This window comes from Oryctolagus cuniculus, chromosome 8, assembly GCF_051225735.1.
Source record: "Oryctolagus cuniculus isolate XC-2025 breed Fujian yellow rabbit chromosome 8, ASM5122573v1, whole genome shotgun sequence".
Lineage (NCBI taxonomy): Eukaryota > Metazoa > Chordata > Mammalia > Lagomorpha > Leporidae > Oryctolagus > Oryctolagus cuniculus.
Window position 1 is genome coordinate 125,585,906 of NC_142874.1, and position 25,892 is coordinate 125,611,797.

General features: G+C 38.9%; 1 protein-coding gene across 3 annotated transcripts; it reads left to right on the top strand.

Annotated features, from left to right (window-relative positions):
- The first annotated feature begins 36 nt into the window (after positions 1-36).
- Positions 37-9,660, top strand: LOC100338077 (UDP-glucuronosyltransferase 2B4). 3 transcript variants are annotated; one of them, XM_002717127.6, is made up of 6 exons: positions 37-811; positions 2,222-2,370; positions 4,046-4,177; positions 5,399-5,486; positions 6,317-6,536; positions 9,146-9,660. In XM_002717127.6, the coding sequence occupies exons 1-6, from the start codon at positions 88-90 to the stop codon at positions 9,423-9,425; spliced, it is 1,593 nt and encodes a 530-aa protein (XP_002717173.4). In that variant the 5' UTR covers positions 37-87; the 3' UTR covers positions 9,426-9,660. The 3 variants fall into 3 exon arrangements, with proteins under 3 accessions (XP_002717173.4, XP_089158814.1, XP_089158815.1); XM_089302688.1 differs by lacking the exon at positions 5,399-5,486 and having other exon boundaries at positions 6,448-6,536; XM_089302689.1 differs by lacking the exon at positions 9,146-9,660 and having other exon boundaries at positions 6,448-6,536.
- Positions 9,661-25,892: the final 16,232 nt, after the last annotated feature.

Below are 25,892 nucleotides of genomic sequence, written 5' to 3' on the forward strand. Positions count from 1 at the left end.
ACTTCCTGATGGATTTATCCTTGCATATAACTATGCTCTCTGTCAGAAGGGAAGAATAATTTGACAGAAGCATTGCATTAAGCCAAAATGTCTTTGAAATGGAACTCCCTTATTCTGCTAATGCAGCTGAGTTGTTGCTTCAGCTCTGGGAGCTGTGGAAAGGTGTTGGTGTGGCCCACAGAATACAGTCATTGGATTAATATAAAGACCATCCTGGATGAGCTCATCCAGAGGGGCCATGAGGTGACTGTTTTGACATCTTCAGCTTCCATTCTTGTGGATCCAAACAAAACATCAACTATTAAGTTTGAAGTTTATCCTACTTCTTTAATGAAAGATGATCTTGAGAGTTTGTTCACAAGTTGGCTCAGGAAATGGACATATGATTTTAAAAAACAGACGTTTTGGGAATATTTCTCACAAGTTCAAGAAATATTTTGGGAATATTCTGATTGTATTAAAATGTTTTGTAAAGAAGTTGTTTTGAACAAGAAACTCATGGCGAAACTACAAGACTCAAGGTTTGACATTATTCTTGCCGATGCCATAGGTCCCTGTGGTGAGCTGTTGGCTGAGCTTCTGGAAGCACCCTTTGTGTACAGTCTCCGCTTCACTCCTGGCTACACCTATGAAAAGTATAGTGGAGGACTCATGTTCCCTTCTTCCTATGTGCCCATTGTTTTATCAGAATTAACTGATCAAATGACATTTATGGAGAGGGTGAAAAATATGATATATGTGTTCTATTTTGACTTTTGGTTCCAAACATTTAATGAGAAGAAGTGGGATCAATTTTACAGCGAAGTTCTAGGTAAGTCATGTTTTAATTGACGATGTGAAGTCCTAACCATCCATAGCCTTTGAAGACAAGCTTGAATGAGTATAAAATCAGAGTAATTTGTTTTTATAAGTAAAATGATGAAATGAAATGTAAAATGATCTGTTATTCTTGCAAATACTCTGGAAAAGCTTACATAGAAGTTCAGTAAGAACTGTGTCTAAACACTCCAGAAAATCAAAACCTTGAAAACTGAACCAATAACGACTTCTCTATAGAAATACATACCCATCTGAATGTATGTTCTTTCAGGTGTAAGTACAGCAATTTTAAATATGATTCATTGTTTTGATGGCCACGTAGATCAAAGATATACATATGTATTACATGCAAGTGGATATATATGTGGCATGGTTTCCTCTTCCATGGATCAATGTGCTCATTTAGAACTGGAAATATCGTCTTATATTACAATCAAAAATCATTCACACTTGGGTGATCCATGTCTCTGTCTCAGCAGACAACTGTAATTCGAGGTTTCTCATGTCCTCAATGTATCATGAATTCTCATCCTAAATTCATATCCTAAACTCCTTTGAAGAGAATACATTCAAGTTATTAGTCTGTATTTTTAATGGTTATAATTTTTCATAATAAATGATATACCCATTACAGTAGAGTACAAGCACATATTTTGTAAATTTGTTGTTTCCATCTTTTATATTCAAATATTTTTGATTTTTAGTAGTGCAATGTTATTAGTCTCCTGATATGAATGAAATGTATTGTAGCTAATTACTAGGAATTCGGTTATACCCTCAAAAAACCTCAAAAATAAATTCCACAATTAAGAATCAACATACTAAATTGTGAAAATTAGAATACGTACCTCCAGGAAACTGCTTGTGGAGGTCAGAGTGATTTTAAATTGATATTTGTCATTTTTGTGACCTTACAGAAAAAACAAATGCATGTTCATTTGCATAATTTCATGCTGGCTTATCTTCATAAATATTTGAGATGAAGAATATACTAATGTGACATTACATATGAAAGAGGACGCACACAAGTTATTTAAGTACAGCAGTGGGGTGCATCCAGCCTGCAAGCTTTATAAAACTGGAAAATCATTTCATCTGTCCCTGCCAAAGCAACTGCCGGATGGTCTCAACATTCAATAAATCTGTCGCAGGCTAATTTTACAGTTTATAATTTTTAATGGCCTATGAATAATTAGCCCTTAGCATAAAATGTTTCCAGACCTCTTGTTAAGAACTACAAAAATTATAATGTGCATTATATGATACATACAGATTTTTTAAACCCAAATTGGAACATTTAAACATCCTTGGCTACATGATTCAAAATTGTCTAAGATCATTAACTGGCATATTCACATGACAATTTTTCCCATGTGCTATAAATTCTGTATTTTTCTTTCAGGAAGACCCACTACACTATCTGAGACAATGAGAAAAGCTGACATGTGGCTCATCCGAACCTACTGGGATTTGGAATTTCCTCGCCCATTCTTACCCAATTTCCATTTTGTTGGAGGACTCCATTGCAGACCTGCCAAGCCTTTGCCTAAGGTAAAGCTGTGCTACACTGATTTGTTGTTGTTGTTTGTGTTCTTGACGTTTCTAGTGGAAATAATTCTGCATTATGCATTCAGAGAGTTTAACTCACAGAAAGATATTGGAACTGGGGTAAAACGACCTCTCCCATGTGGGCACCAGTTCAAATCCTGGGTGCTCTACTTCTGATCTAGCCCCCTGTTAATGTGCCTGGGAAAGCAGTGGAAGATGGCCCAAGTCACTGGGGCCCTGCACCCACGTGGGAGACCCAAAAGAAGCTCCTGGCTCCTGGCTTTGGCTCGGTTCAACTCCAGCCATTGAGGCCATTTGAGTAGTGAACTAGCGTATGGAAGACATCTCTCTCTCTGTCTCTACCTCTCTCTATAACTCGTCTTCGAAATAAATAAAGTAGATCTTTAAAAAAAAAAAGAAAAGAAAAGAAGCTTATGTCACTATGATCATGAGATACATTTTTTTTTTCAGATTGGAAGGGTTTAGTCATTAGTTCAAAGGAAAAAAAGAAAATTAGAAATTCAAAATATAAATAAAAAGAAATGAGTAATCGATTCTGATAAGACATTTCAGAAACTTTTGGCCCTACGTTTCACTTCTTGATGAGAGAGTATATTGAAAATATGGAATAATTTTTGTATACAATGCAGTTAATTTTAATTTACCACATATTGGGGATCACAAATATGAATAATCCTCAAATAATTTCAAGTCAGTGTGTCCTCACTAGCTTACATGGTGTGAGGGAATTAAGAGGCTGACAGAATGACTATTGGAAAAGACTTTGGTGACTCCTTCCACTGTGGTTCATTTTTGGGATGTGAGGTGACGCAGAGGGTCCCTCACAATCAGTTATACATGCCACATTTCTTGGCCCAAAGGTGAAAGAAACATGTGAATTTGTCATTTGTAAACATGTAAAAATGAAAAATTTATATCAATTATGTCATCTGTAAACATGCACCGATATTGGTGACTCAAATGTGTAACTACACATATAGGGCTCTGGACACAGGATCCTTAGAACTATTGCAAAGGAAATACTACTACTAATAAAAGACTCATAAGTGGTCGTTACCTTAACCTTCCATTTTATGAGGTATTATATCAGAAAAGTTTGAAAAACTGACAATCAAAAGTTGGGAAATGAATGATTTTAGTACTGAAAAAAATACATATAAAATGATCCTAACCAAAAGTAGCATTTCCTCTGTGTTCATCAAGAGACTAGGAAACTATCAATGACTCCAAACTAAAATAAATCTTCAGATTCCCTTCCTAGGATATATTCATGTAATTTAATAGAACTCTAGCAATTAGAACCAAAGCTAAACGAACGACCCGTAGTGCATGCTTCCAAAACATCCTGTATTAGTGTTTAATAAATAACACATTGAGAATTTGTGTGTAATTTCTAACACCAATCCCCTCAAAAATTGTGTAATGACTCTATTTTGCTTCTTCCTTATATAAAGCCACATACATTTTAACACAAATGCATAATACCAGCCATCTATTTCATACTACACAACTCCTCCCAGAGAACTTAAGTGTTTGGGTCAATTGAAAAACAGAGGCCACTCTAATATCCTTGATTTTCAAGTTTTTTGCAGGATTCCTATTGATTCTGTTTGCTAGTGTTTTCTCATTTGTTACAGAGCTAATTTTCTCTTCACAGGAAATGCAAGACTTTGTGCAGAGCTCTGGGGAAGAGGGAGTGGTGGTGTTTTCCCTGGGGTCCATGGTCAGCAACATGACAGAGGAAAGGGCCAATGTGATCGCATCAGCGCTTGCCCAGCTGCCACAAAAGGTTAGCAAAAAGTCCTTAGTGTTGGGCAGTTACTGAGTGATTTTGTTAAGTTTTGCAGAGATCTAATTACAGAACCTTCCTGTGTTTAAGGTAAACTTATAATAGCTATGATTTATCTCTGAAATAATTTCAAACAAACATATTAATTATGGATGCCAAAATGATACTGGTTGTTCTTGACTGATAAACATCGATGTTGACATCATTATGATCAGTAAGAAATATATAAACAGGGAAGAGTATGAAATATTAGTAATATTATGATATTGTAGGCAAGTGGTCAAAAATCACCAAATTCTGCTGTATTTGATCCTTTCTTCTTCAGCACACTTAGGGCCATTGTTCTTTCTATACAACATTATCAGAAAGCAGTAAAATGTTGATTATTACTGACAAAAGGCAGACTTGAATCATGTAATTTAGGCTTCCTGTGATATCCTGACTATTTTCCAACGTTGGAAAAGCCCTATTCAGTGAGCTGTTCAGAGGTCAGTGCAGAAAACGTTGCCTAAAGTCCACCAGTCTTGAGTGCAGATACCCACCCCCTCCCTGAGCCAAGTAGATTTAGAGAAAGAGAAAAAAACAGGTTGTGCTGTGGAACTGGCCCCTGCCAGTCTCAAGCAGGAGGATGTAAGGAAAGGATAGCGATGTATCTCTCCCTGGAAGTGGACTTTATGGAGTATAAAATGTGACCCCACAAAGACGCTACATTTAATACATCAGATTAACACTTCCTCCAGACTAAGGAAGGAGAAGGGAGTATGGGAAGTCTGGCATTTGAAACGATTCAGATGCCCTTAACTCCAAAATGTGTATTAGTAACTTATTTTTAATATTTAGATATGCCTGTTGGCTTCAGTTGTTTGTTAACTACCTTTTAGTTTCCTGCATAGTTTCTTCTCCTAATGTGTAAAGCAATTGTTTACTGTGAACATAATGCTACCTTAATATTTAGAGAATAGGGGTTAACATTGTGAGGCAGGGAGTTAAGCCACCCTTAGTACCATCATACTCTATCAGAATGCCTATTGTAGTCTCAGCTCCTTTCCTTCCAATGCAGCTCCTTCCAATAAGCTTAAGAAAGAAGTATGATATGGCTAAACTACTTTATCTGTATTTGGAAGGTGTTCAATTAGATGAAGTCTTAAGTTCTTGAAAATTCAAACATGTTGTATCTTTGAACTTCCACTAATGGTATGAGGTATTTTCTTTACATACGAGATTTTCTGGAGATTTGATGGCCAGAAGCCAAGTTCCTTAGGATCCAATACCCGACTGTATAAGTGGATCCCCCAGAATGATTTACTAGGTAAGACTCTGAAGAACAAACACGAAATTATGAATGACAATCAATAAAAATGAAAACAATTCAATAGGAAGCAATTCTGCTGAACATTTATTATTAAAATATTTAGTTATAAAGTGATTATGTCTTTATTTTCTAGTCCTAAGAATGAAAAATGATATACAATAAAAATTTATATTTTACTGCACATACTCATAATCTTTATGGCAAGAATTAAAGTATCATTAAATCAGGTGTAATTGTTTCTGTCAGATAATTTTTTAAATAATTTCCAACAGTTATCTCCTATTTCACACTTGACCTACTGTCTCCTATATCTACAGCTGTCACATTTTCTGCTATTCAGGAGCATTTCCATGTCACTGAAAAATAATAGCTCTTCTTTGATTACAAGTGAATTTTTTATGAAAATCAATCCATAATATCTCTCAGGAAATGATAACACATTTCATGATGAATAGTAGCCTCTCTTTTTCTGATTTCACCAGTACTTGTGTACTTGATTGCCCAACTTTCAGGCCCAATAACTTCACAATTTTATCAAGAGAAAATGTTCTAATATGCTAGTATTCTGCTTCTGTTACACAAAGTATTCTCATTTTTGTCTATTTGGCTAGCTTATATTCACATCTCCTATGTGACTTTCATTTGCCTCTCCAGTGGACTTCAGTGCCTCTTGTTCTGAGAAATGAAGTTATTTTCAATGTTCAGTCATGTCTAATATAATCTGTTATCTAGAAAACACCACCCATTTTGAAGTCTTGTATTACATACTTCTCATTTCACTGCAAAGACTCATGATTAACAATTTTCTGAAATTCACCAAACCATAGGTCATCCAAAAACCAAGGCTTTTATAACTCATGGTGGCACCAATGGCATCTATGAGGCGATCTACCATGGCGTCCCTATGGTGGGCATTCCTCTGTTTGCGGATCAACCTGATAACATTGTTCATATGAAGGCCAAGGGAGCAGCTGTGAGACTGGATTTTAACACAATGACAAGTACAGACTTACTCAATGCATTGAAGACAGTCATTTACAATCCATCGTGAGTATAAGTGTCCATTTTTTTAGGTAGTATTTCTACATGGTTTCTAGTTATCAGTATGAGTTCCAAACTTATTGAAGAGGGTAATTTTGAAAGAGTGTGAAGGATGCATCCTATTTGAATTCTGTTTTTAACAACAAAGTCATTTCAAGGTCACATTTGACCTCATAGATTTAAGGGATAATCAATTAGTTAAACAATTTTGGTGCATACAAGAAATATTGAACCTATGCAGTTAATTATATAAATAGGGAATTATCTTTAAGTATGGCAGAATACACACAGGAAAGAATGATAAACCAAAGGAACATGATGAAATATTTTAATTCTTTACCTGAATTTTCTGGAAATATAAGTCTTTTCGCTCAAAATTTTATCATTATTGTGACAGACTTATAATATTGTGAAATACATACTATTGTAAAATTTTTTTCACTTTCTTGAAAAAATAGGATTTGCGATAACTGATGAGAAAACATTTAAGAATTAATTTTTGTCATGCTCCAAAGTAAATGATGCTGTGTGATATGCAGTACATAGCATGACCACCCTCAACTTAACAGTCATTAATACTATGAATTAATACTATAATATTATTACCATATAAGGAGGGTATCACATAAAGGAACACTGTAAAATATATTTATAAACAAAAAAGTGGAGAAATAAATTATGAGATTGATTTTTAAAAGTTTTGGAAGTATATAATAAAAGAAACACAAGTTTGTACCTAGATGGAAAAGAAAATATGGAATGGGAATGGAGATTTAATGTGAATGCATCAAAACTTGGAATTGAATGTATGAATTACATCAATCTTTTAAAAACAGAAAAAGCTAAAATTAATTAATTAAAAGATGACAACATAAAGATAAGTCTCTAGTCTAGCCATTGAGGCCACATGAGATGCCAGTGTCTTATATTGGAGTGCCAAGGTTCAGTTCCCACTCACGATCTCCATTCCAGCATTGCTGCTAATTTATACCCTGGGAAGCAACAGATGATACTTCAAGTATTTGCATCACAGGTGGTAGGTCTGGATTGAATATCTGACTCCAGCTTTGGCTAGAACTTGCAGGTGGGATTTCTCTACCACATAAAAACTTAAATAAGAGATTTGAAGAACAAAATAAACACATATAACCTATATGATCTATATTTCAACTGGGAATAAACATTTTATGAGCCATCAAAATAGCTACCAGAATTGGGCGAATGATATTCATTTTAAAGCCTCATCAAATTTGAAACTATTCAAGCAATAAAGAGTATATGATCTGCTTATGTTGTAAGTAAAAGAAAAAAAATGCAAAGAACGTAGATTAAAAAACTCTATGAATATGATTGGGAGGAGGAAGAAGGGATGGGATATGGCTGGGAGGGAGAGGAGATCCTGAAATGTCACCATGTTCCTAAATCTGTGTATATGAAATACATGAAACTTGTATAACTTAAATGCATTTTTTAAAATAAGAAAAAGAAACTGAAAAAAATCTGTGGTTTTTGGAAATGTTGGAATCTGCTTTGTTTTTCATAAACAGCAAAGAACTCACACGTGTCCCTTTGCTTCAGCAATCCCAATACTATGTAAAAATCCACTAGAAAATATGTCTATGAAAACCAAAAGACATGCCCAAGAATTTTCATAACAGAGTTATTACCCATGGGAAAATCTTTTTGATAAACCAAATGCCCATCAAGTATTGAATGAAGAGATAATCCCTGGTATTATTTTACAATAGAATATTGTACAGCAACAGAGTTAAACAAATCTTACACAAAAGTCAGAGACAAATGAGTACATACCGTATGATTCCAATGTATAGAGGAGAAGAATAAATATATGGTGTTACAAGTCAGCAAAATGCTTAAGTTGGGAACAGGATTAGTGAATGAAATGGTTCCTGAGGAGTGAAGATGCGGCATCCTAGACCGTGATCTGATTAGTAGGTACATTGACATTCTCACTTTGTCACAATTTTCAACCTAATTATAAACTTTCCAGCTGTTCGCTTAGGATATGTGCAGTTTTTTAGATATTTCATGCAGGCATCATATGTTTACTATAGGAAATGCAGTATGTTTTAAAATGTTAGGAAAGAAATAGCAAAGTAAACACTAAATATTACAATTGGCTAGGACTGCTATGCTAATGTAACCAGGAAAGGTATCTTTTAAGGTGACCATTCAGTTTAGAGGTATTTCACCCACCATGAAATAATTTCTCTTTAAAAGCTTCAAGTCGATTGTTCTCAAATCGCTTTTTCACAATCTCAGTTGAACATTGAGTAACACATTACCATTTACTCTGCGAAGGAACATTTAACTTTGACTCCCAATTTTCAATTATTGCCTTGGAAAATATTTCTCAATAAGAAAATTTCAATTAAGCCTGAAACATTTTCTGAGGTTATCAGCAAAATTGCACCAACTATATAGCAATTCTATTGTGTATTTGTGGAATGATTTATGGCACTTTTCATAAAAACGATATGGACATGATATACTTAGGCAGATTGACTTCCTTGTAATACTAGTATCCTTGGACTTGTTGTGATTGAGCAAATTAACTTCCTCTTAATGTTGATATCTTTATTTGTCTCCTATAGATATAAAGAGAATGCTATGAGGTTATCAAGAATTCACCACGATCAACCCACAAAGCCCCTGGATCGAGCAGTCTTCTGGATCGAGTATGTCATGCGCCACAAAGGGGCCAAGCACCTTCGGGTTGCAGCCCACGACCTCACCTGGTACCAGTACCACTCTCTGGATGTGATTGGGTTCCTGCTGGCCTGTGTGGGAACTGTAGTGTTCATAATCCTAGAGTGTTGTCTCTTTTCATACAAAATGTTTGTTAAAACTGGAAAGAAGAACAAAAAGGAATGATTCTACCTAAGTCTGATGCTGAGAGTCCTGATATTTGGGAGTTCTCTAATTGAAAGGCACAAAATGCAGAAGAAACTGTGATGCAAGGTTCCTTTCCTCCTGTGACAAAACTAGTTTTTGCAATTTACCTTGTCAAGTACAAATTTGTTTCCCAGGAATTAATAACTTTTGAAAAATTAGAAATATCTCAGGCCAAAGAAAGCAACTATGGCAAATAAAAACATTATGCAACATTTCACTTTCTCTTTTAATACTAAATAAGCTGAATAATGATTCACAGATTTTTCATGGACACATGACCACAAAGAATTTAGTCTTCCTGTGTTTTGCACAGAGGTTCAATGCCTACATTCAATATGAGAATGCCTGGGTTTGAGCCTTGGCCTCTCCAGTTCTGATTCCAGTTTCTGCTGATGGGACTCCTTGGGTTCATGCAGCAATTGTGCTAGACCTGAACTGAGTTCCTGGTTTCTGGTTTCATCCTGGCACAGCCACTACTATTGTAAATACTTACTGAGTGAATTAGGAGATGAAAATTCTCTCTCTCTTTCTCTCTCTCTCTCAAATGTTGTAATTTAAAAAGATTTCATGGTGGCTGGTGCTGGGGCTCAGTAGGCTAATCCTCCCCCTGCGGCGCCAGCACCCCAGGTTCTGTACCGGTTGCTCCTCTTCCAGGCCAGCTCTCTGCTGTGGCCCGGGAGTGTAGTGGAGGTTGGCCCAGGTCCTTGGGCCCTGCACCCATATGGGAGACCATGAGAAGCTCCTGGCTTAGGATCAGCGCAGTGGGCCGGCCACAGGAGACATTGGGGGGTGAACCAACGGAAAAGGAAGATCTTTCTCTCTCTTTCTCTCTCTCACTGTCCACTCTGCCTGTCAAAAAAGAATTATATATAAAAAAAAAGATAATTGAAAATGAAAAAAAATCTCATTGTTATTTTTTCAATAACACACAAAACTTTAACTTTCTTTTGGCTCATAATTTTGTAGTTTTATTCTTTTTCCATAGAAGTTATTCAATGAGTAGAAAACATGAAAATGACTCACTTTTCCATTTGGCTTTGGAAACTAGTATTTCTGATTGGCTTTTACTGGGCATGTGAAGTAGGCAAGCATACAGGCTAAAATTGATTAGGTTTGTGAGCTGGAAGACCACGCCTTGCCATGCCCATCTGTCACCTCACCCCCTACCTGATACCTTCAGCATGCTTCTGTGTGACCTCATCCCCCTACCTGACCACACCTGGGTGTACACCAGCTAATCAGGTTAATTAACCACTCCCCTTTGGAAGTGGGTTAAAAGACTGGGACACAGTGTGTCCCGCACTTCTCTTCTTCCCTGGCCTCTTGCCAGGAGGGGTCTTGCTATAGTCTTGCGCCTCCAGGGCGCATGGCCTTCTGGCCACCTGCCCTAGGCTTCCTGGCCTAGATGCTCCTCCACGTGGCTGGTTCTTGGTGCTTGGTATGAACCCAGATTTACCTCTCTCTTAAATAAAGCATTCACACTTCTATGCATCTTTCTCACTAAATAAAGGCTTAAGATATATCATGCTGCCACATTTATCTGTGCCAGTATTTAGAATTCTTCTCTAAATATTAGGAAAGAACCCTCTCATGCTTATTAATATTGAGGATTTATTAATAAGTATATGGTGATATCATATGGCACCCCAAATTCCTGTAGCATATGTGGCACCCCAGATGGCACTTCTGGGGAATTTTAAGGGCCACATTTTTGTATGAATTTTAGGGGGAATCTCCTATTTCACATGCAGCCTCCAGGTAACTTTATCCCTAAAAATAGAGCAAAATAATTCCCTTCTTCCTGCTAAAGCCATTTCCCATTGGAATGTATGTGGAATTTGAATTATAATAACTCCTAACTGCTGAGATGGTGCTATTTGGAAAAATTTTTCCTTTCAGCTCATTCTCCATTCCTCTTAGGCCTTTTTTTTTTTAAGATTTATTTATTTATTTGAAAGGCAGAATTGTAGAGAGGCAGAGGCAGAGAGAGAGAGAGAAAGAGAGGTCTTCCATTCGCTGGTCCACTCCCCAGATGGCTGCAACAGCCAGAACTGTGCAGATCTGAACAGTGACCAACACTCTAATACTCTGATAATATTTAACTTTCACTCCTTAGTTGTTGGCATCAGTCCTTTCACTAGTATTTGCTGTGCTGCTGCCCTTTTGTGAAGGAGCAAGTTCTCTCTTCACAGGAAATGGAAAACTTTGTGCTGAGCTCTAGAGAAAAGGGAGTTGCGGTCTATTCCCTGGGACCAGTGGTCAGCGAGCTGACAGAAGATAGGGCCACGATGATTGCATCAGCCCTTGCTTGGCTTCAGTGAGAGGTTAGAAGGAAACGTCCTAATGGTGGGAACATACTGACTGAGCCTCTTTTATTCTCCTTAAGATTGAGTTCAGACGCTTCCTGTGTGAAAAGTAAGCGGTCAGAATGGCTCTGGTCAATCACTTTTTCAACAAAGATACACATGTTAAATGCTAAAATGATAAATGCTTGTGATTGATAATAACTTTGGTGTGAACATTCTGATAAAAAACAAATAGATACTAAACTAGCACAACACAGAGTTCTGATGTCATCACAATGTTAGTGAGGAACACAGAAATCAGGGAGTTTCTGTCAAGATTCTTGAGGGCAAGTACACACGAAAGATATTATCACAAAAAGGTAAAATGTTAACTAGTAACTTTACCAATAATAATGTTCAGTGTGTGATGACAAAAATAAAAAGTATTGGCCGGCGCCATGGCTCACTAGGCTAATCCTCCGCCTTGCGGTGCTGGCACACCGGGTTCTAGTCCCGGTCAGGGTGCCGGATTCTGACCCGGTTGCCCCTCTTCCAGGCCCGCTCTCTGCTGTGGCCAGGGAGTGCAGTGGAGGATGACCCAATTACTTGGGCCCTGTGCCCCATGGGAGACCAGGATAAGCACCTGGCTCCTGCCATCGGATCAGCACTGTGCGCAGGCCACAGTGTGCAGGCTGCGACGGCCATTGGAGGGTGAACCAATGGCAAAGGAAGACCTTTCTCTCTGTCTCTCTCTCTCACTGTCCACTCTGCCTGTCAAAAAAAAAATTAAAAAATAAAAAAAAAATAATTCCATCATTTGTATGAGGCTACCTTTGAAATCTGGTCCCTTTCAAAATTTGTTTTTAAATTTATTTATGTGACAGGTAGGCAGATGGACAGAAAAACAAACAGGGAGACTGTGAAAGCTCCCATCTAATATTTCAGTCCTCAAATTCTCACAATGGCTGGGACTGGGTGGATAGAGATGAGGAGCCAGAAACGCAATCTAGATTTTTCACATGGGTAGCAGAGACTGAATTATTGAACCTCTCTTAACGCTAGACTACTGTCTATTCCATTTTCTTTTCTTTTTTCTTTCCTTCTTCCTTTTGATGTGGAACTTCCACCTCATATGATGAGTTCCAGTAAAAACGTGGTTTAGAAGACAGTGGCCCCTATGGGTACTTCCACCTTTACTTCAAAGTGGGCAACAAATGCTACCCCCAATGTGGCAGCACCAGGGGGACTTCTGCCCTATCTGGAAGATGGGAAAAGACCTCACCAACAACACAATATGGTGGCCCCCATAGTTGATCATATGCTAAATGCCTGGCCAATAGTGAGAATTTTTTCCTAATATTTATTTATTTATTTATTTATTTATATGAGAGGCAGAGTTACAGAGAGGAAGAGGCAGAGAGAAAGAGGTCTTTCATCCACTGGTTCACTCCCCAGATGGCCACAAGGACAGGAACTAGGCTGATCCAAAACCAGGAGCCAGGAGCTTCTTCTGGGTTCCCACACAGATACAAGGGGCATCTTTCACTGCTTTCCCAGGGCATAGAAGAGAGCTGGATTGGAAAGGGAGCAGCCAGGGCTCAAACTGGTGCTTCTATGGAATGCTGCCACTGCAGGCTATGGCTTTACCCACTACACCACAATGCAGGCTCCAGTGAGAATTTTAAATTTCAGTTTTTTTTTTTTAAATTTTAGTTTTACACTGGTTCTCTTGGGCTTTCTGGAATTCCATGTATCAGGCATGGTGGTGGCTTCCTGGGGTTCCGTAACCCAGATCTGGAGGTGGCCTTCTGAGATTTCATCGCAGATCAGGTGGTTTTCCCTTAGGCCTTCTGCTGTTTCCCAGACCAGGAAGCATTCTGTTTTCATTTCTGTATGTTACTTTGGCTTTATGCTAGTTAGTGGAAATAGGGAGCCCCTTCAGTGGGCTGGGTAAAATAATGGACCCAATTTGGGGTGTAAATGTAGAACCTAAGGTGTCAAAATTATAGTTAGTGCAAGGTATCCAAGTCACAAGCTTACACATGATTAGGCTTGTGGGTCGTCATATCTATCTCTGCTTCTTAGGTCCTACAAAGAGACTGTTGAGCTGTATAGTTCTGCATACATTCCTATGGACTTACTTCTAAGGGTACAGTTTGTATGGCATTTCAAATCCCCATGATCTGGTTCATAAAATATCATTTTAAGTGTTCTTTGATAATATAGATAGGCTTGAGGAGGAGAGAATGCTCCAACGTGGGAAGCAGTCCATACAGCAGACTCATAGAATGGCAATTGTTGTAAGTAATGCTCAGTGACCTCCGGGTCAGCTCTAAAGGCATTCTTGTTCCAGCTGAAAAACCCACAGGAGCATTCCAGGAATGGAAAGCCAGCACACTTGTGCAAAAAGTGACCCTACATGGAGAACCTCCCTAGGTGAGACCTCAGTGGAAAGAAGTAGTCATCAAAGAAGGAGGTACTTTTCTCTAAAGCGAGGAGAGAACTTCCACTTTGTTTATGGCCTCGTCTAAATACTGATGTAGTTTGTGGTTTCAAAAGGCTTCCATAGCCTCGGCAGCTCATGTCAAGAGCCTCGGGTTGTCACTAACGTCATACATAAGAGTGCTGATTGTCAAATTAACAAGTGTCTACTAACTTCCCAATCAAGACCTCTTTCCTCAAAAAACTACAGAATTAGCATTAATGGTAAAACTTGTTCCCAAACATTTACTTTGTTCTAACATGTTATATTCTTATGTGTCAGAAAGTCTAGTTATGTCTAAGTATTGAACTACATTGGCTGTATTCTTAAGTGTTTCTTTAAAGTCTCAAACATAAATTCTTGGATCCATGTCTCTCTGTGACATTTCTATATTGTATGTTTTAACACAAGGTCAAATACAGAGTGAAGGAGGGTTAAGGCCTCAGGACTACTAATGAGATGGTTGTTTCAATGCATCTTACTGTGTGATAAACCTTTACCTAGGGGAAAATTTCTTCTGCATTCCTCTAAACCCAAAATCTGGGAAAGTTATGATACAGAAGTTTCCAAAAAAGCTCAGGTTTCTAAACTAGAGGTAGGGAACCTGGGATATGTTCTAACTCCAGAAAAGTGTTCTTTCTCAGTCAAGGGAAAAAGAAAGCTATTCTATGTAAAAGGGCAACTCAGGATATTTCTGGGAATGGTAGGATTCTGTGGAATCTGGATTCCAAGAATTGGATTGCAAGCCTTGGTATGAGGCTTTAAAAGGCCCTGACACTGACACACTGTGCAGGACAGGGGAACTTTTAATAGAAGCTCCAACATTAGAAATTCCTGAGCAAGCCCTTCATAGAACGATCCACTTCAGATCAGTTACAGCAGTGAAAGGGACCTTACCAGGTGCTACTGAGAACAACCACCTCAGTGAAATTAGAATTAATTAGATTTAATTTCCATTCCTATGATCTACATGAGGATAGCCTTTCCATCTTAAGGCCACACACAACTCACAATTGGTTTTGTTCTGATTTTGCTTATGCTAATTAACAAACTTACATGTTTCAGAACTCAACAATTCTGACCACAGAAGGGACACAGCCTTTGGCAGTGACTGAGACAGCTCTAGTTTATAAAGTGAATTTATTAGCTGAGATAGAGACTTCCAGACCCAGGACAGGCAGGGCCTGCGCTACACCCCTCATAAGCAGGAAGCAGCTATAGAAGATATGATTCTACGCCCTTCAACAGCCCTTAGGATTAAGGGCTGGAAAGTCTCTAAGAGGGGAATGATGTAGACAGACAGAGTAAAAGTGATTAGTTTTGTGAGCTGGAAGGCCATGTCCCCTGTGTGATCTCATCCTCCTATCTGACCCCATCTGTATGCACACCTGCCAATCAGGCCACATAATCATTCCCCTTTGGAAGTGGATAAAAGGCTTGAAACACGATAGGCCCAGCCCTTCTTTCACCATTATTGACCCTGTTGCCCTTGTTCCCCTCACCTTTGGGACATGTGTTCTTCGGACAGCCTGCACTCTCTGCCTTCACTTTGCTGCTCGTGATAAGCTGCTAGCAACTGCTCATAACCAAACGCTTGCTGCAGGTGGCTCTTGCCTACTCTCTGCTCGGTGTGGATCCAGACTTCCTTTTCCCCTTGAGACAGAGCCCTCACTCTCCTATGCATTTCTCTCCCTGAATAAAAAGCTTAAAAACTTACCCTGTCATCTGGTCTCTTTGAGTCAGTATTCAGAATTCTTCTCTGAATTCGTGGCAAGAGCCCACATAGCTTATTAATTTCAGAAATATTAATAAGCAAACTTACATCAGAGCTGGGACTAGAACTGCCCATATTGGATGCCGTTGCTTCAGGCTGGGGCTTTAACCTGCTGTGCCACAGTGCTGACCTCCCCTTTTTTAGAGAATAACTTTACAAGTTTTAGTTATGTCTGGGTGCTCAATTTCATGGCTTGAAAGAGATTTGTTATTATCCTTAGGTACTTCCTTAATGTTAATTAAGTTCCTCAAACATGGACTCTAGGTAGTATCTCAGTCCCCCTGTTATACTACTACCTTGTCTGTTTTAAAGTTAAATGGAGAGTAAAGAATTATTTAAGACCTCAGGGCTATTACTGAGGCATTTATTTCATTTATTTCATTGCATTTTATCTAAAGAATGTTTTCTTCTGCATTTCCTTAAACCCAGAATCTAGCAAAATAATCAAAACAGGTTTCAGCAAAAAAAGCTCAGGTTTCTAAACAAGAGGTAGATTACCTGGCATATATTCTGACCTAGGAAAGTGTGCTCTTTCAGTCAAGAGAAAGGAAAGTATTCTATTATATAGGGCCACCACAGCTAAGAAGATTTGTAGGAATAATAGGATTCTATAGAAATAGATTCCAGGATTTAGGTTAAAGCTGAACCTTTATTTGAAGCTTTAAAACGAACAAAACAGACCCACTGTGCTGGACATGGAAGCTACAAAAGGCATTCCAAAGAATTAAAGAGCTATTAGCAGGAGCTCTAGTATTAAAAATCCCTAACCTTGTAAGCCATTCTCCCTGTTTATAGCAAAAAGCAAAGGGTTGCTCTAGGAGTATTGACTCAGAAATTTGGTCCACTTCCAGGACCTGTGGCCTATTTTCATAAACGCAAGATTCGGTGGCTACATCTGAATGATCACTTCAGAGGTAGTTTCAGAGAAAGGTTGACTAAAGTCCATGAAACCTGAGTACAAGTTATATAAGCAGGCAGATTTGATTAAATTGATTAGATTTGAGAGAGCTGGATTTCATGCCTTCACCCTGCCCCCTACCTAATCTTACCTGTGCGCCCACCTGCCAATCAGACAATGTATCCACACCCCTTTGGAAGTGAGTAAAAGGCCTGGAACACCTGGGCAGCTCCCTTGTCCTGAACCTCTGGTTGCCCAATCTCTGCTTTTCTGTCTGTGCTACCCACCTGGGGCTGACCCCACTGTGTGCTTTGCTCCAGATGGCTCCCGGCCTGGTATGGACCCAGCTTGCACTTCTAGACTTTGTTCGCCCCTAAATTAAGCACTCACTTTCCTGTGTATTTCTCTCATTGAATAAATGCCAAAACTACCACATCACCTGGTTTACTTGAGCTGCTATTCAGAATTCTTATCTGAATAGACAGCAAGGACCCTCAATATTAATATTGAAATAATGAATAAAGCTAGTTGGTAACACAAGCACTCACCTACCCAGCCAACTATATTTAGAGATCCAGAAAAACCAGTCTCCCCTCAGGGCCCAACCCTGCCAGCATCTGAAGCAGGAAGATGTAAGAGGTAGGGGAGATATGGTTCCTTCCCAGCAGGTGAAACCTGTGCAGCATGAAATACAGCTCGGTCAGCTGTGTTTCTAAACCATCAAGATTCAACACCTCCACAAATTCAGGAAGATAAGTGGGATAAAAGAAGGGGTGATGCAGAGTCATGATGCCCCCTAATCCATAAAATGCATTAGCCAATTGTTCTCCACTATGTACAATATACATGCAATCTTGGAGTATTTTTGAACTGTTGGAGGTAGGGAGAAACGGGTTCAAGACCTGTGGCTGCAGAGGATGACCTAGGGCATGCATTAGGCATTGCTCCAGGGAACAAGATATACATAAAGGCAGGGCATCTTGGCAGTTCTTTGCAGCTTACAGAGTCCACGTTGGGAGAGTGAAGATAAGAGAAGAAATTTGCTGTCTTGCTGGGAAGCTGTTTTGCCAAGAAAACCCAGATATCTTCTTGGTGTGGTACACAAGATATTGCTTAGGCTGTCCTGACCCTCAGCCCTGACTTATGTAAAGCAAATAAAAACATGCATACAGATGGGGATCTTGCCTGTGAGTCTGTAGACCTTTGACCCTTACTTTTTTTTTTTTTTTTTTTTTTTTGACAGGCAGAGTGGACAGTGAGAGAGAGACAGAGAGAAAGGTCTTCCATTGCCGTTGGTTCACCCTCCAATGGCCACCGCGGCTGGCGCACTGCGGCCAGTGCACCGCGCTGATCCGGAGCCAGGAGCCAGGTGCTTCTCCTGGTCTCCCATGGGGTGCAGGGCCCAAGCACTTGGGCCATCCCCCACTGCACTCCCCGGCTACAGCAGAGAGCTGGCCTGGAAGAGGAGCAACCGGGACAGAATCCGGCACCCTGACCGGGACTAGAACCCGGTATGCCGGCACCGCGAAGTGGAGGATTAGCCTAGTGAGCCACGGCGCCGGCGACCCTCACATTTTTTAACCTGAAATTTCCTCTTAGTAGTTTTTCATCTGCCAACACAGCAAAGATGGCTGGACCAACCCAAAAGTGAACTACTTTTAAGTTTTCTCTCCTAATCAGCTATTTTTTCTTTCTGCTGAGACTCTAGATGCATCTTAACACTCACACAGTTAATAGAGGTTAAACACACAAAGATTAAATTCTAATTTGTGAAGATTTCATGGGGTCACTTGATATCTGGCTAAACCAGAAAAGTCTAGTTTATGGTGCATGCACAGTGAAATCGAGCTTGACAGCCAAGCAATTCTGCATCATTACATGATCATTATAACACAGTGAGCATTGTAGTTCTCACCTTCTCCCCATGCAACAGCATGTATTCCTGATGCATAGTGGGAAATAAATGTACACAGAGCTCAAGGTATATAATTGCTAGATGTTAGTCAAAAATATCAATTTTGAGCATCCCATGCACATCACCAGCCAACATTCCACATAATTTATGAATAAAGCCCAAGCCAGAGAAGGAGAACTCCAAATAATCTCTCTACTGGCCTGTTTCTCCCTTAGTGCATACTCCAGTAAACTTTTGCTCTAATCCCCTTACTTTTTTTAAACAAAGGATTATTTATTTATTATTCAAAGGCAGAGTTACAGACAGACAGAGGAACAGAGAGAGAGATAGAGAGGTCTTCCATTCACTGGTTCACTCCCCAAAGGGCCACAATGCCTGGAGCTGGGCCGATCCGAGGCCAGGAGCCAGAAGCTTTCCCAGGTCTCCCTTATGGGCGCAGGGACTGAAGCACTTCGGCCATCTTCTGCTGCTTTCCCAGGCTATAGCAGAGAGCTAGAGCGGAAGTGGAGCAGCCAGGACTAGAACCAGCACCCATATGGAATGCTGGCACTGCAGGTGGTGGCTTTATACACTACACCTCAGGGCCAGTCCCCTCCTCTACTTTCATCTCTCATTACTCTGTTGACAGAAAGTAACTGAGGCAAGGTGGTCACCACTGGCGACGTTACCTCTTACTATGTACAAAAATCAACTCAAAATTGGTTGAAGACAGATTAAAAACCCTGACTTATATAACTAATAGAGGAAAACAGAGAAAATGTTTGAGAATGTGTAAGGATTTTCTAGATAAGACTGCAAAATCACAAGAAACAAACAAAAAGATTGATAAGAGATCACCTTAAACTAAAAACCTTTTATATAACTAAGGAAAAATATACCAGAATGATGAGATAGAATGGAAGAACAAAAGCACAAGCTGTGTATCTGACAAGAAGTTCATACCCAGATTGTATAAAGAACACAACCATAAAACAAACAAATCAAAAACAGGCAAAAACCAAACCAAACAAAAAACCAAATGAGATTTAGATGTGGACAAAAGACTTTGAAAAAAAGTATAATTAGGATAATGCTTCTAAAAAAGTTCTCAATGTCACTAATGATTAGAGAAATGCAAATCAAAAACAAAATTAGAGGATTGCATGTGGTACAGTGGGTTAAGCTATTGTTTAAGAGACTAGCATCCATAACAGAGAAACAGCTCCAGTTCAGCTCATGTGACCTGCTAGTGTGCCTGGGAAAGCAGCAGGCAACAGCCCAGTACAACATGGTGTTCTTGAGTCATGAATTCAGCCTGGCTACAGCCTGGCTGTTGTGGCCATTTGGGGAGTGAGTCAGCAGATGGATGATTCTCTGTTTATCCTTCTCTCTCTCTCTGTCACTCTGCATTTGAAATAAGTAATAAACAAATAAATAAAGAAGTAAATATGTCTTTTTAAAAAAACAAAACGAGGCTACTTCGCTAAAGTTGGAATGGTTTATTAACAAAACAAAATAATTTCAAATCTTGGTAAGAATACTTAGAAAAACCTTATTGTTGACAGAAATGTAAATTACTAGAGTGATTATGGAAAAAAAGTATGATGTTTCCTCTGAAAATTAAAAATAGAATTATTATATATAATCCTGAAATACCACTACTGAGTATATATGCAAAGAAAATTAAGTTAATACAACAAAACTGTCTTCATTTCCTTGTTTATTAGAGCATTATTCAACAGCCACCACATAGAATTGACCTAAATACCCAACACTGACTTAATGGATCAAGAAAAGGTAATGCTGTAAAATACCAATCAGCTATCAATAAGGCAGGGTTGGGGTGAACTCTGTCATTTCAGGGTAGCGTGTACAAACCCAGAAGACATTATGTTAAGTAAAATAAGTCAAGGATAGAAAACAAATGTTGTATGGCCTCACTCATATGTATGTTTTTAAAGTTGATTTTATGGAAGTAGAGGACAAAACCTTTCTATAGAACATGGAGGCAATGTAAGAAAGGAATATCAGAGAGGTTGATCAATGAGTATAAGACATGAGTAGGAGAAATAAACAATGGTGTCCTCTTGCACAATAGGTTGAGTAGAGTTAGCCATATTTCCACTTAGCTAGAATAGTATTTTAATGGTCTCATCACAAAGAAATGGTAAATTCATGAGGTTTTGGATTATGCTAACTAACTGTATTGGTTTGATATCAATGTATACATGTATTTAAGTAACAAATAGTACCCTATAAACATATACAATTATAAAGTATCAACCAAATATTAAAGAAGAAAAAATCACGAGTGAGTAGATAAGCCTCAAATTTGAGAATGTACTTGTCAATCATATATCTGTTAAAAGACATGTATCAAGAATATATTAAGTGGGCTGGCGCCACGGCTCACTAGGCTAATCTTCCGCCTTGCGGCGCCAGCACACGGGGTTCTGGTCCCGGTCGGGGCGCCGGATTGTGTCCCGGTTGCCCCTCTTCCAGGCCAGCTCTCTGCTGTAGCCAGGGAGTGCAGTGGAGGATGGCCCAAGTCCATGGGCCCTGCACCCCATGGGAGACCAGGATAAGTACCTGGCTCCTGGCTTAGGATCAGCGTGGTGTGCTGGCCACGCCAGCCATTGGAGGGTGAACCAATGGGAAAGGAAGACCTTTCTCTCTGTCTCTCTCTCACTGTCCACTCTGCCTGTCAAATAAAAAAAAAAAAAGAATATATTAAGTAAACTAAAAGCTCAATAAGAAAAAAGCCCAATCAAAATGATCCACTAATATGAATAGATATTTCTATAAGAAAGCTGTACAAATGCCCAATAAGCACACAAAAAATGCTTTACATCACTAGGCTGAACATCATTATCCTGTAAATTAAGCCAAAACCCAATAAAACAACACGTTACTTTGATTAGTACAGCAATAATTTACAAATATTTAAAAGTTTTGGCAACAATATTAGACATTACAATCTTCATAACTGCTTGTAGAAATGGACAATAGGCAGAGTTACAGAGAGGGAGAGATAGAGAGATTGTCCATCTGCTGATTCACTCCCCAAATAGCTGCCACAGCCATGGCAGAGCTAAGCTGAAGCCAGATGTCAGGAGCAAGGATCCAGGTCTCCCATGTGACTGTAGGGGACCAAGCACTTGGGCTGTCTTCCACTGCTTTGCCTCGTATATTAGCAGGGAGCCCAATCCAAAGTAGAGTTGCTTGTACTCAAACTGGCACCCATGTGACATGCTGGTGTTGCAGGTGGCAACTTAATCCATTATGACACAATGCCTGTCTTTTTTTTTTTTTTTTTTGCATTTTCAATGGGACATTCATTCAGAAGTATCTTTTTAGTCTCCCTGTATTTGTGAAATTTCTAAAGTTTCTTTCATTGTTCATTCAGTTTTACTACATTGTGGTCAGAAATGATACATTATACAATTTCAATATTTACGAACATGGTGAACCTTGTTTTGTGGCCTAGTGTATCACTTATTCTAGGGAGCCTCCCATGTGCTCATGAAAAGAATGTCTATTCTATAGCAGTGGGATGGAATGTTTTGTAACTAAGTTTTAGGACCATTGGGTCTAGAATGTAGATGAACTCTATTATATCTTTTTAAATTTTTTTTCTGGTTGATTGTACATTAGTGAAAGTCAAGTGTTGAAATCAATTAATATTATTGTATTTTAGTTTTTCTTTATCTTTAAAACCAATAATTTTTCTATTAAACTAGGTGTTCCAGCTTTGGGTGTATTACATGTATAATGCTATATATTCTTGTTGAATTGATCCCTAGATTATTATATACTGACATTATTTGTCTGTTTTTATGGCTTTTATATTAAGTCTACTTTGTCTTATATAACTACTTCTGCCCACTTTTGATTTTCATTTGCATATAATATCATCCAGTTTTTGTCTTTTTAAATTTCTTTCATTCTTTTTTCCTTTCTTTCTTTATTTCAGTTTGAAAAGCAAATCCCATATGGGCACTGCCTGAACTCCTGGCTACTTCATTTCTTTTTTTTTTTTTTTTTTTTTTTTTGACAGGCAGAGTAGACAGTGAGAGAGAGAGACAGAGAGAAAGGTCTTCCATTGCTGTTGGTTCACCCTCCAATGGCCGCCGCGGCCAGCGCACCACGCTGATCCTAAGCCAGGAGCCAGGTGCTTCTCCTGGTCTCCCATGGGGTGCAGGGCCCAAGGACTTGGGCCATCCTCCACTGCACTCCTGGGCCACAGCAGAGAGCTGGCCTGGAAGAGGGGCAACCGGGACAGAATCCGGTGCCCCAACCGGGACTAGAACCCGGTGTGCTGGTGCCGCAAGGTGGAGGATTAGCCTAGTGAGCCACGGCGCCGGCCTGGCTACTTCATTTTTGATACAGATCCCTGCTAATCTACCTATTAAAGCAGTGGAGTGTGGCCCAAGAACCTGGGTTTCTACATCCATATGGGAGACCATGATGAAGCTCTAGCCTCCTGGTTTCCACTTGGCCCAGGTCTAGCTGTTGCAACCATTTAGGAGTGAGCCAGAGAATGGAAGATTTCTCTCTTTCTCTTTCACTCTCTCTCCCTGCCTCCCTTTCTCCCTGTGTCTTCCTCTCTTTTTCTTTATTACTTTACCTTTCAAATAAGTAAATGAATCTTTTTTTTTTTAACATGTCTTAACTTCTGCACCACAACACTAATCCTGGTGTGTGTCTTTCCTGGTAAAGTGCATTTTTTTGTAAGCAGCAAACTTTTGTGCATTTTTGGTCTATTCATCCAGTTTATATCTTTTAGTTCAAAAATTTAATCTATTTACATTCAAAGATATCACTAATAATTAATGAATTGTTCCTGATATTTATTCTTAAAATTTTCTTGGGATTTGAATATCCTTTGTTTATTTTCTAGTTCATTTAATACTTTCAGATTCTTTCGTGATGACATGATGTTTCTGCTTGTACTACATACTTAAGTATCATTTGTAAGGTGGTCACATGTTGATGAATTTCTTCAGTGTTTGCTTGCCTGGAAAAGTCCTTATTTACCTACTTTATGAAAGAATTTCATTAAGTTAATAATGAAGTCTTTTGTTTTAATTTTTATTATTATTAATTTCATTAAGTTAATAATGCAAGTTTTTTGTTTTATTTTTTGTTGGCTTTTTTTGTGCTTTTTTTTGAGTATTTAAACTACCTCTCTCCATTCTCTCCTCAGCTGTAAAATTTCTATTGAGAAATCTGCTGTCAATCTAATAGGAATTACATCAAGAGTTATGTAGTGCTTATCTCTTTCATATACATGTATTTCTTTGCATGTTCTTTTGAAAGATTCATTGTAACACGTCATGATGAGGTTTTTTCCTGATCATGTCTATTTAGAGTCCCAGGAGCTTTCTGTATTTGGAAATCCATATATTTCTACAATTTGGTGAAATTTTCTGCTGTCATTTCATTGAGTGAGTTTTCTAAGCCACTCTCCTTTTGGTCCTCAGAGAACCCCAAAGCTTTAATATTAGTTTATTTACTATAACAGAGATCCTGAGCACTTTTTTCATTCTTTTTAATTTGTCCTTACTTTCAGAAGATCTTCAATTAGACTAATAGCTGATTTCTCATCAGAGAGTGTACAGGCTATGAGAGAATGGAAAGACATAGTCAAACTCCTAAAAGTAAAAAAAATTGTAAAACCATGACACTCTACCTAATAAAGCTCTGTTTATAAAGGAAAATGAAATAATGACCACCTAAAACAGACTTCAAAGAACTTGTCAAGACTCATTCAGCCTTACAAATGATACTTAATGTACTACATATAACAACAGAGAAAGGCATTCATCATTATGAATGAAAGTACAAAGTACAAAGGAGGCCGGCACTGTGGCTCACTAGGCTAATCCTCTGCCTGCAGAAATTCTAGTCCTGGTTGGGGTGCCAGGTTCTGTCCCAGTTGCTCCTCTTCCAGTCCAGCTCTCTGCTGTGGCCCGGGAAGGCAGTGGAGGATGGCCCAAGTGCTTGGGCCCTGCACCCGCGTGGGAGACCAAGAGGAAAGCACCTGGCTCCTGGCTTTGGATTGGCCCAGTGCGCTGGCTGCAGCACACCACAAGTAGCGGCCATTAGGGGAGTGAACCAACGGAAGGAAGACCTTTCTGTCTCTCTCTCATTTTCTAACTCTGCCTGTGGAAAAAAAAAAGTACAAAGAAAATCCAAAACAAGTGGTAGGAATATTTTTGGAAATATGACCAGAATAAGTTACGACTTCTCATAACAACCTTGAAAGTAAATGGTCTAAACTCTCCAATTAAAAGTCAGAGACTGGCGACTGGCTGAATGAATTTAAAAACAAGATTCATGCATTTGCTGCCTACAAGAAACATACCTCCCCAACAAAGATAAACATGGACTGAAGTTGAAAGCATAGAGAAAGATATTCCAAGCTGACAAAAAAAGCAAAAATGAGCAGGATTGGCCATAGACAAAGTAGACTTTAACACTAAAACTGTGAAAAGAGACAAATAGGGGTATTATGTAATGCTTAAGAAATAAATTCAACAAGAATATATGACTACAGTAAATGTTTATGCACCCAATGCCAGGGTGAGTGACTATTTAAAAGAAATGTTCATGAATCTAAAATGAGACATATACACCAATACAGTGATAAAAGGGTGAAGGGGCCAAGGCAACTTTGGCTGTCTGACAAGGTCACAGCAGGAGGTCTGTTTCCGCAGGTTGTGAGAATGACAAGCTGCAGTCCTCTTGGTGGTTTTAGATTTAATGATAATTAGATTCTATACAAGAAAGCCAGAGTTTTCTGGTGATCTTGCTGATGATTGCTATATTCCTGGAAATCTGCTCAAAATGACCTCACTGACAGTTGAGCTGTTTGATGGACTAGATACTCTTAGAGTAATTCAACCCCTTCTGATGCTTCAGTTATCTACAATAAAAGCCTATAGAGAACTCCAAACTGTGGGGTTTATGGTATGCAGTTAGACCTGATTTAGGGATAAGAAGGACCTTGGGTAAGGACTTCAGTTTCCTGCTATAATCCACCTGAGAGTATGTCTTATTATAGACTAATGACTTGTAAATGAGAGTTAACAATCTAAGTGGCTGAGAGAA

Coding starts and splice junctions, on each gene's coding strand:
- LOC100338077 (XM_002717127.6), top strand. CDS start 88: ATGTCTTTGAAATGGAACTCCCTTATTCTGCTAATGCAGCTGAGTTGT. Junction 2,371..4,045: donor CTGCCAAGCCTTTGCCTAAG/GTAAAGCTGTGC, acceptor TTCTCTTCACAG/GAAATGCAAGACTTTGTGCA. Junction 5,487..6,316: donor CCCCCAGAATGATTTACTAG/GTAAGACTCTGA, acceptor ACCAAACCATAG/GTCATCCAAAAACCAAGGCT.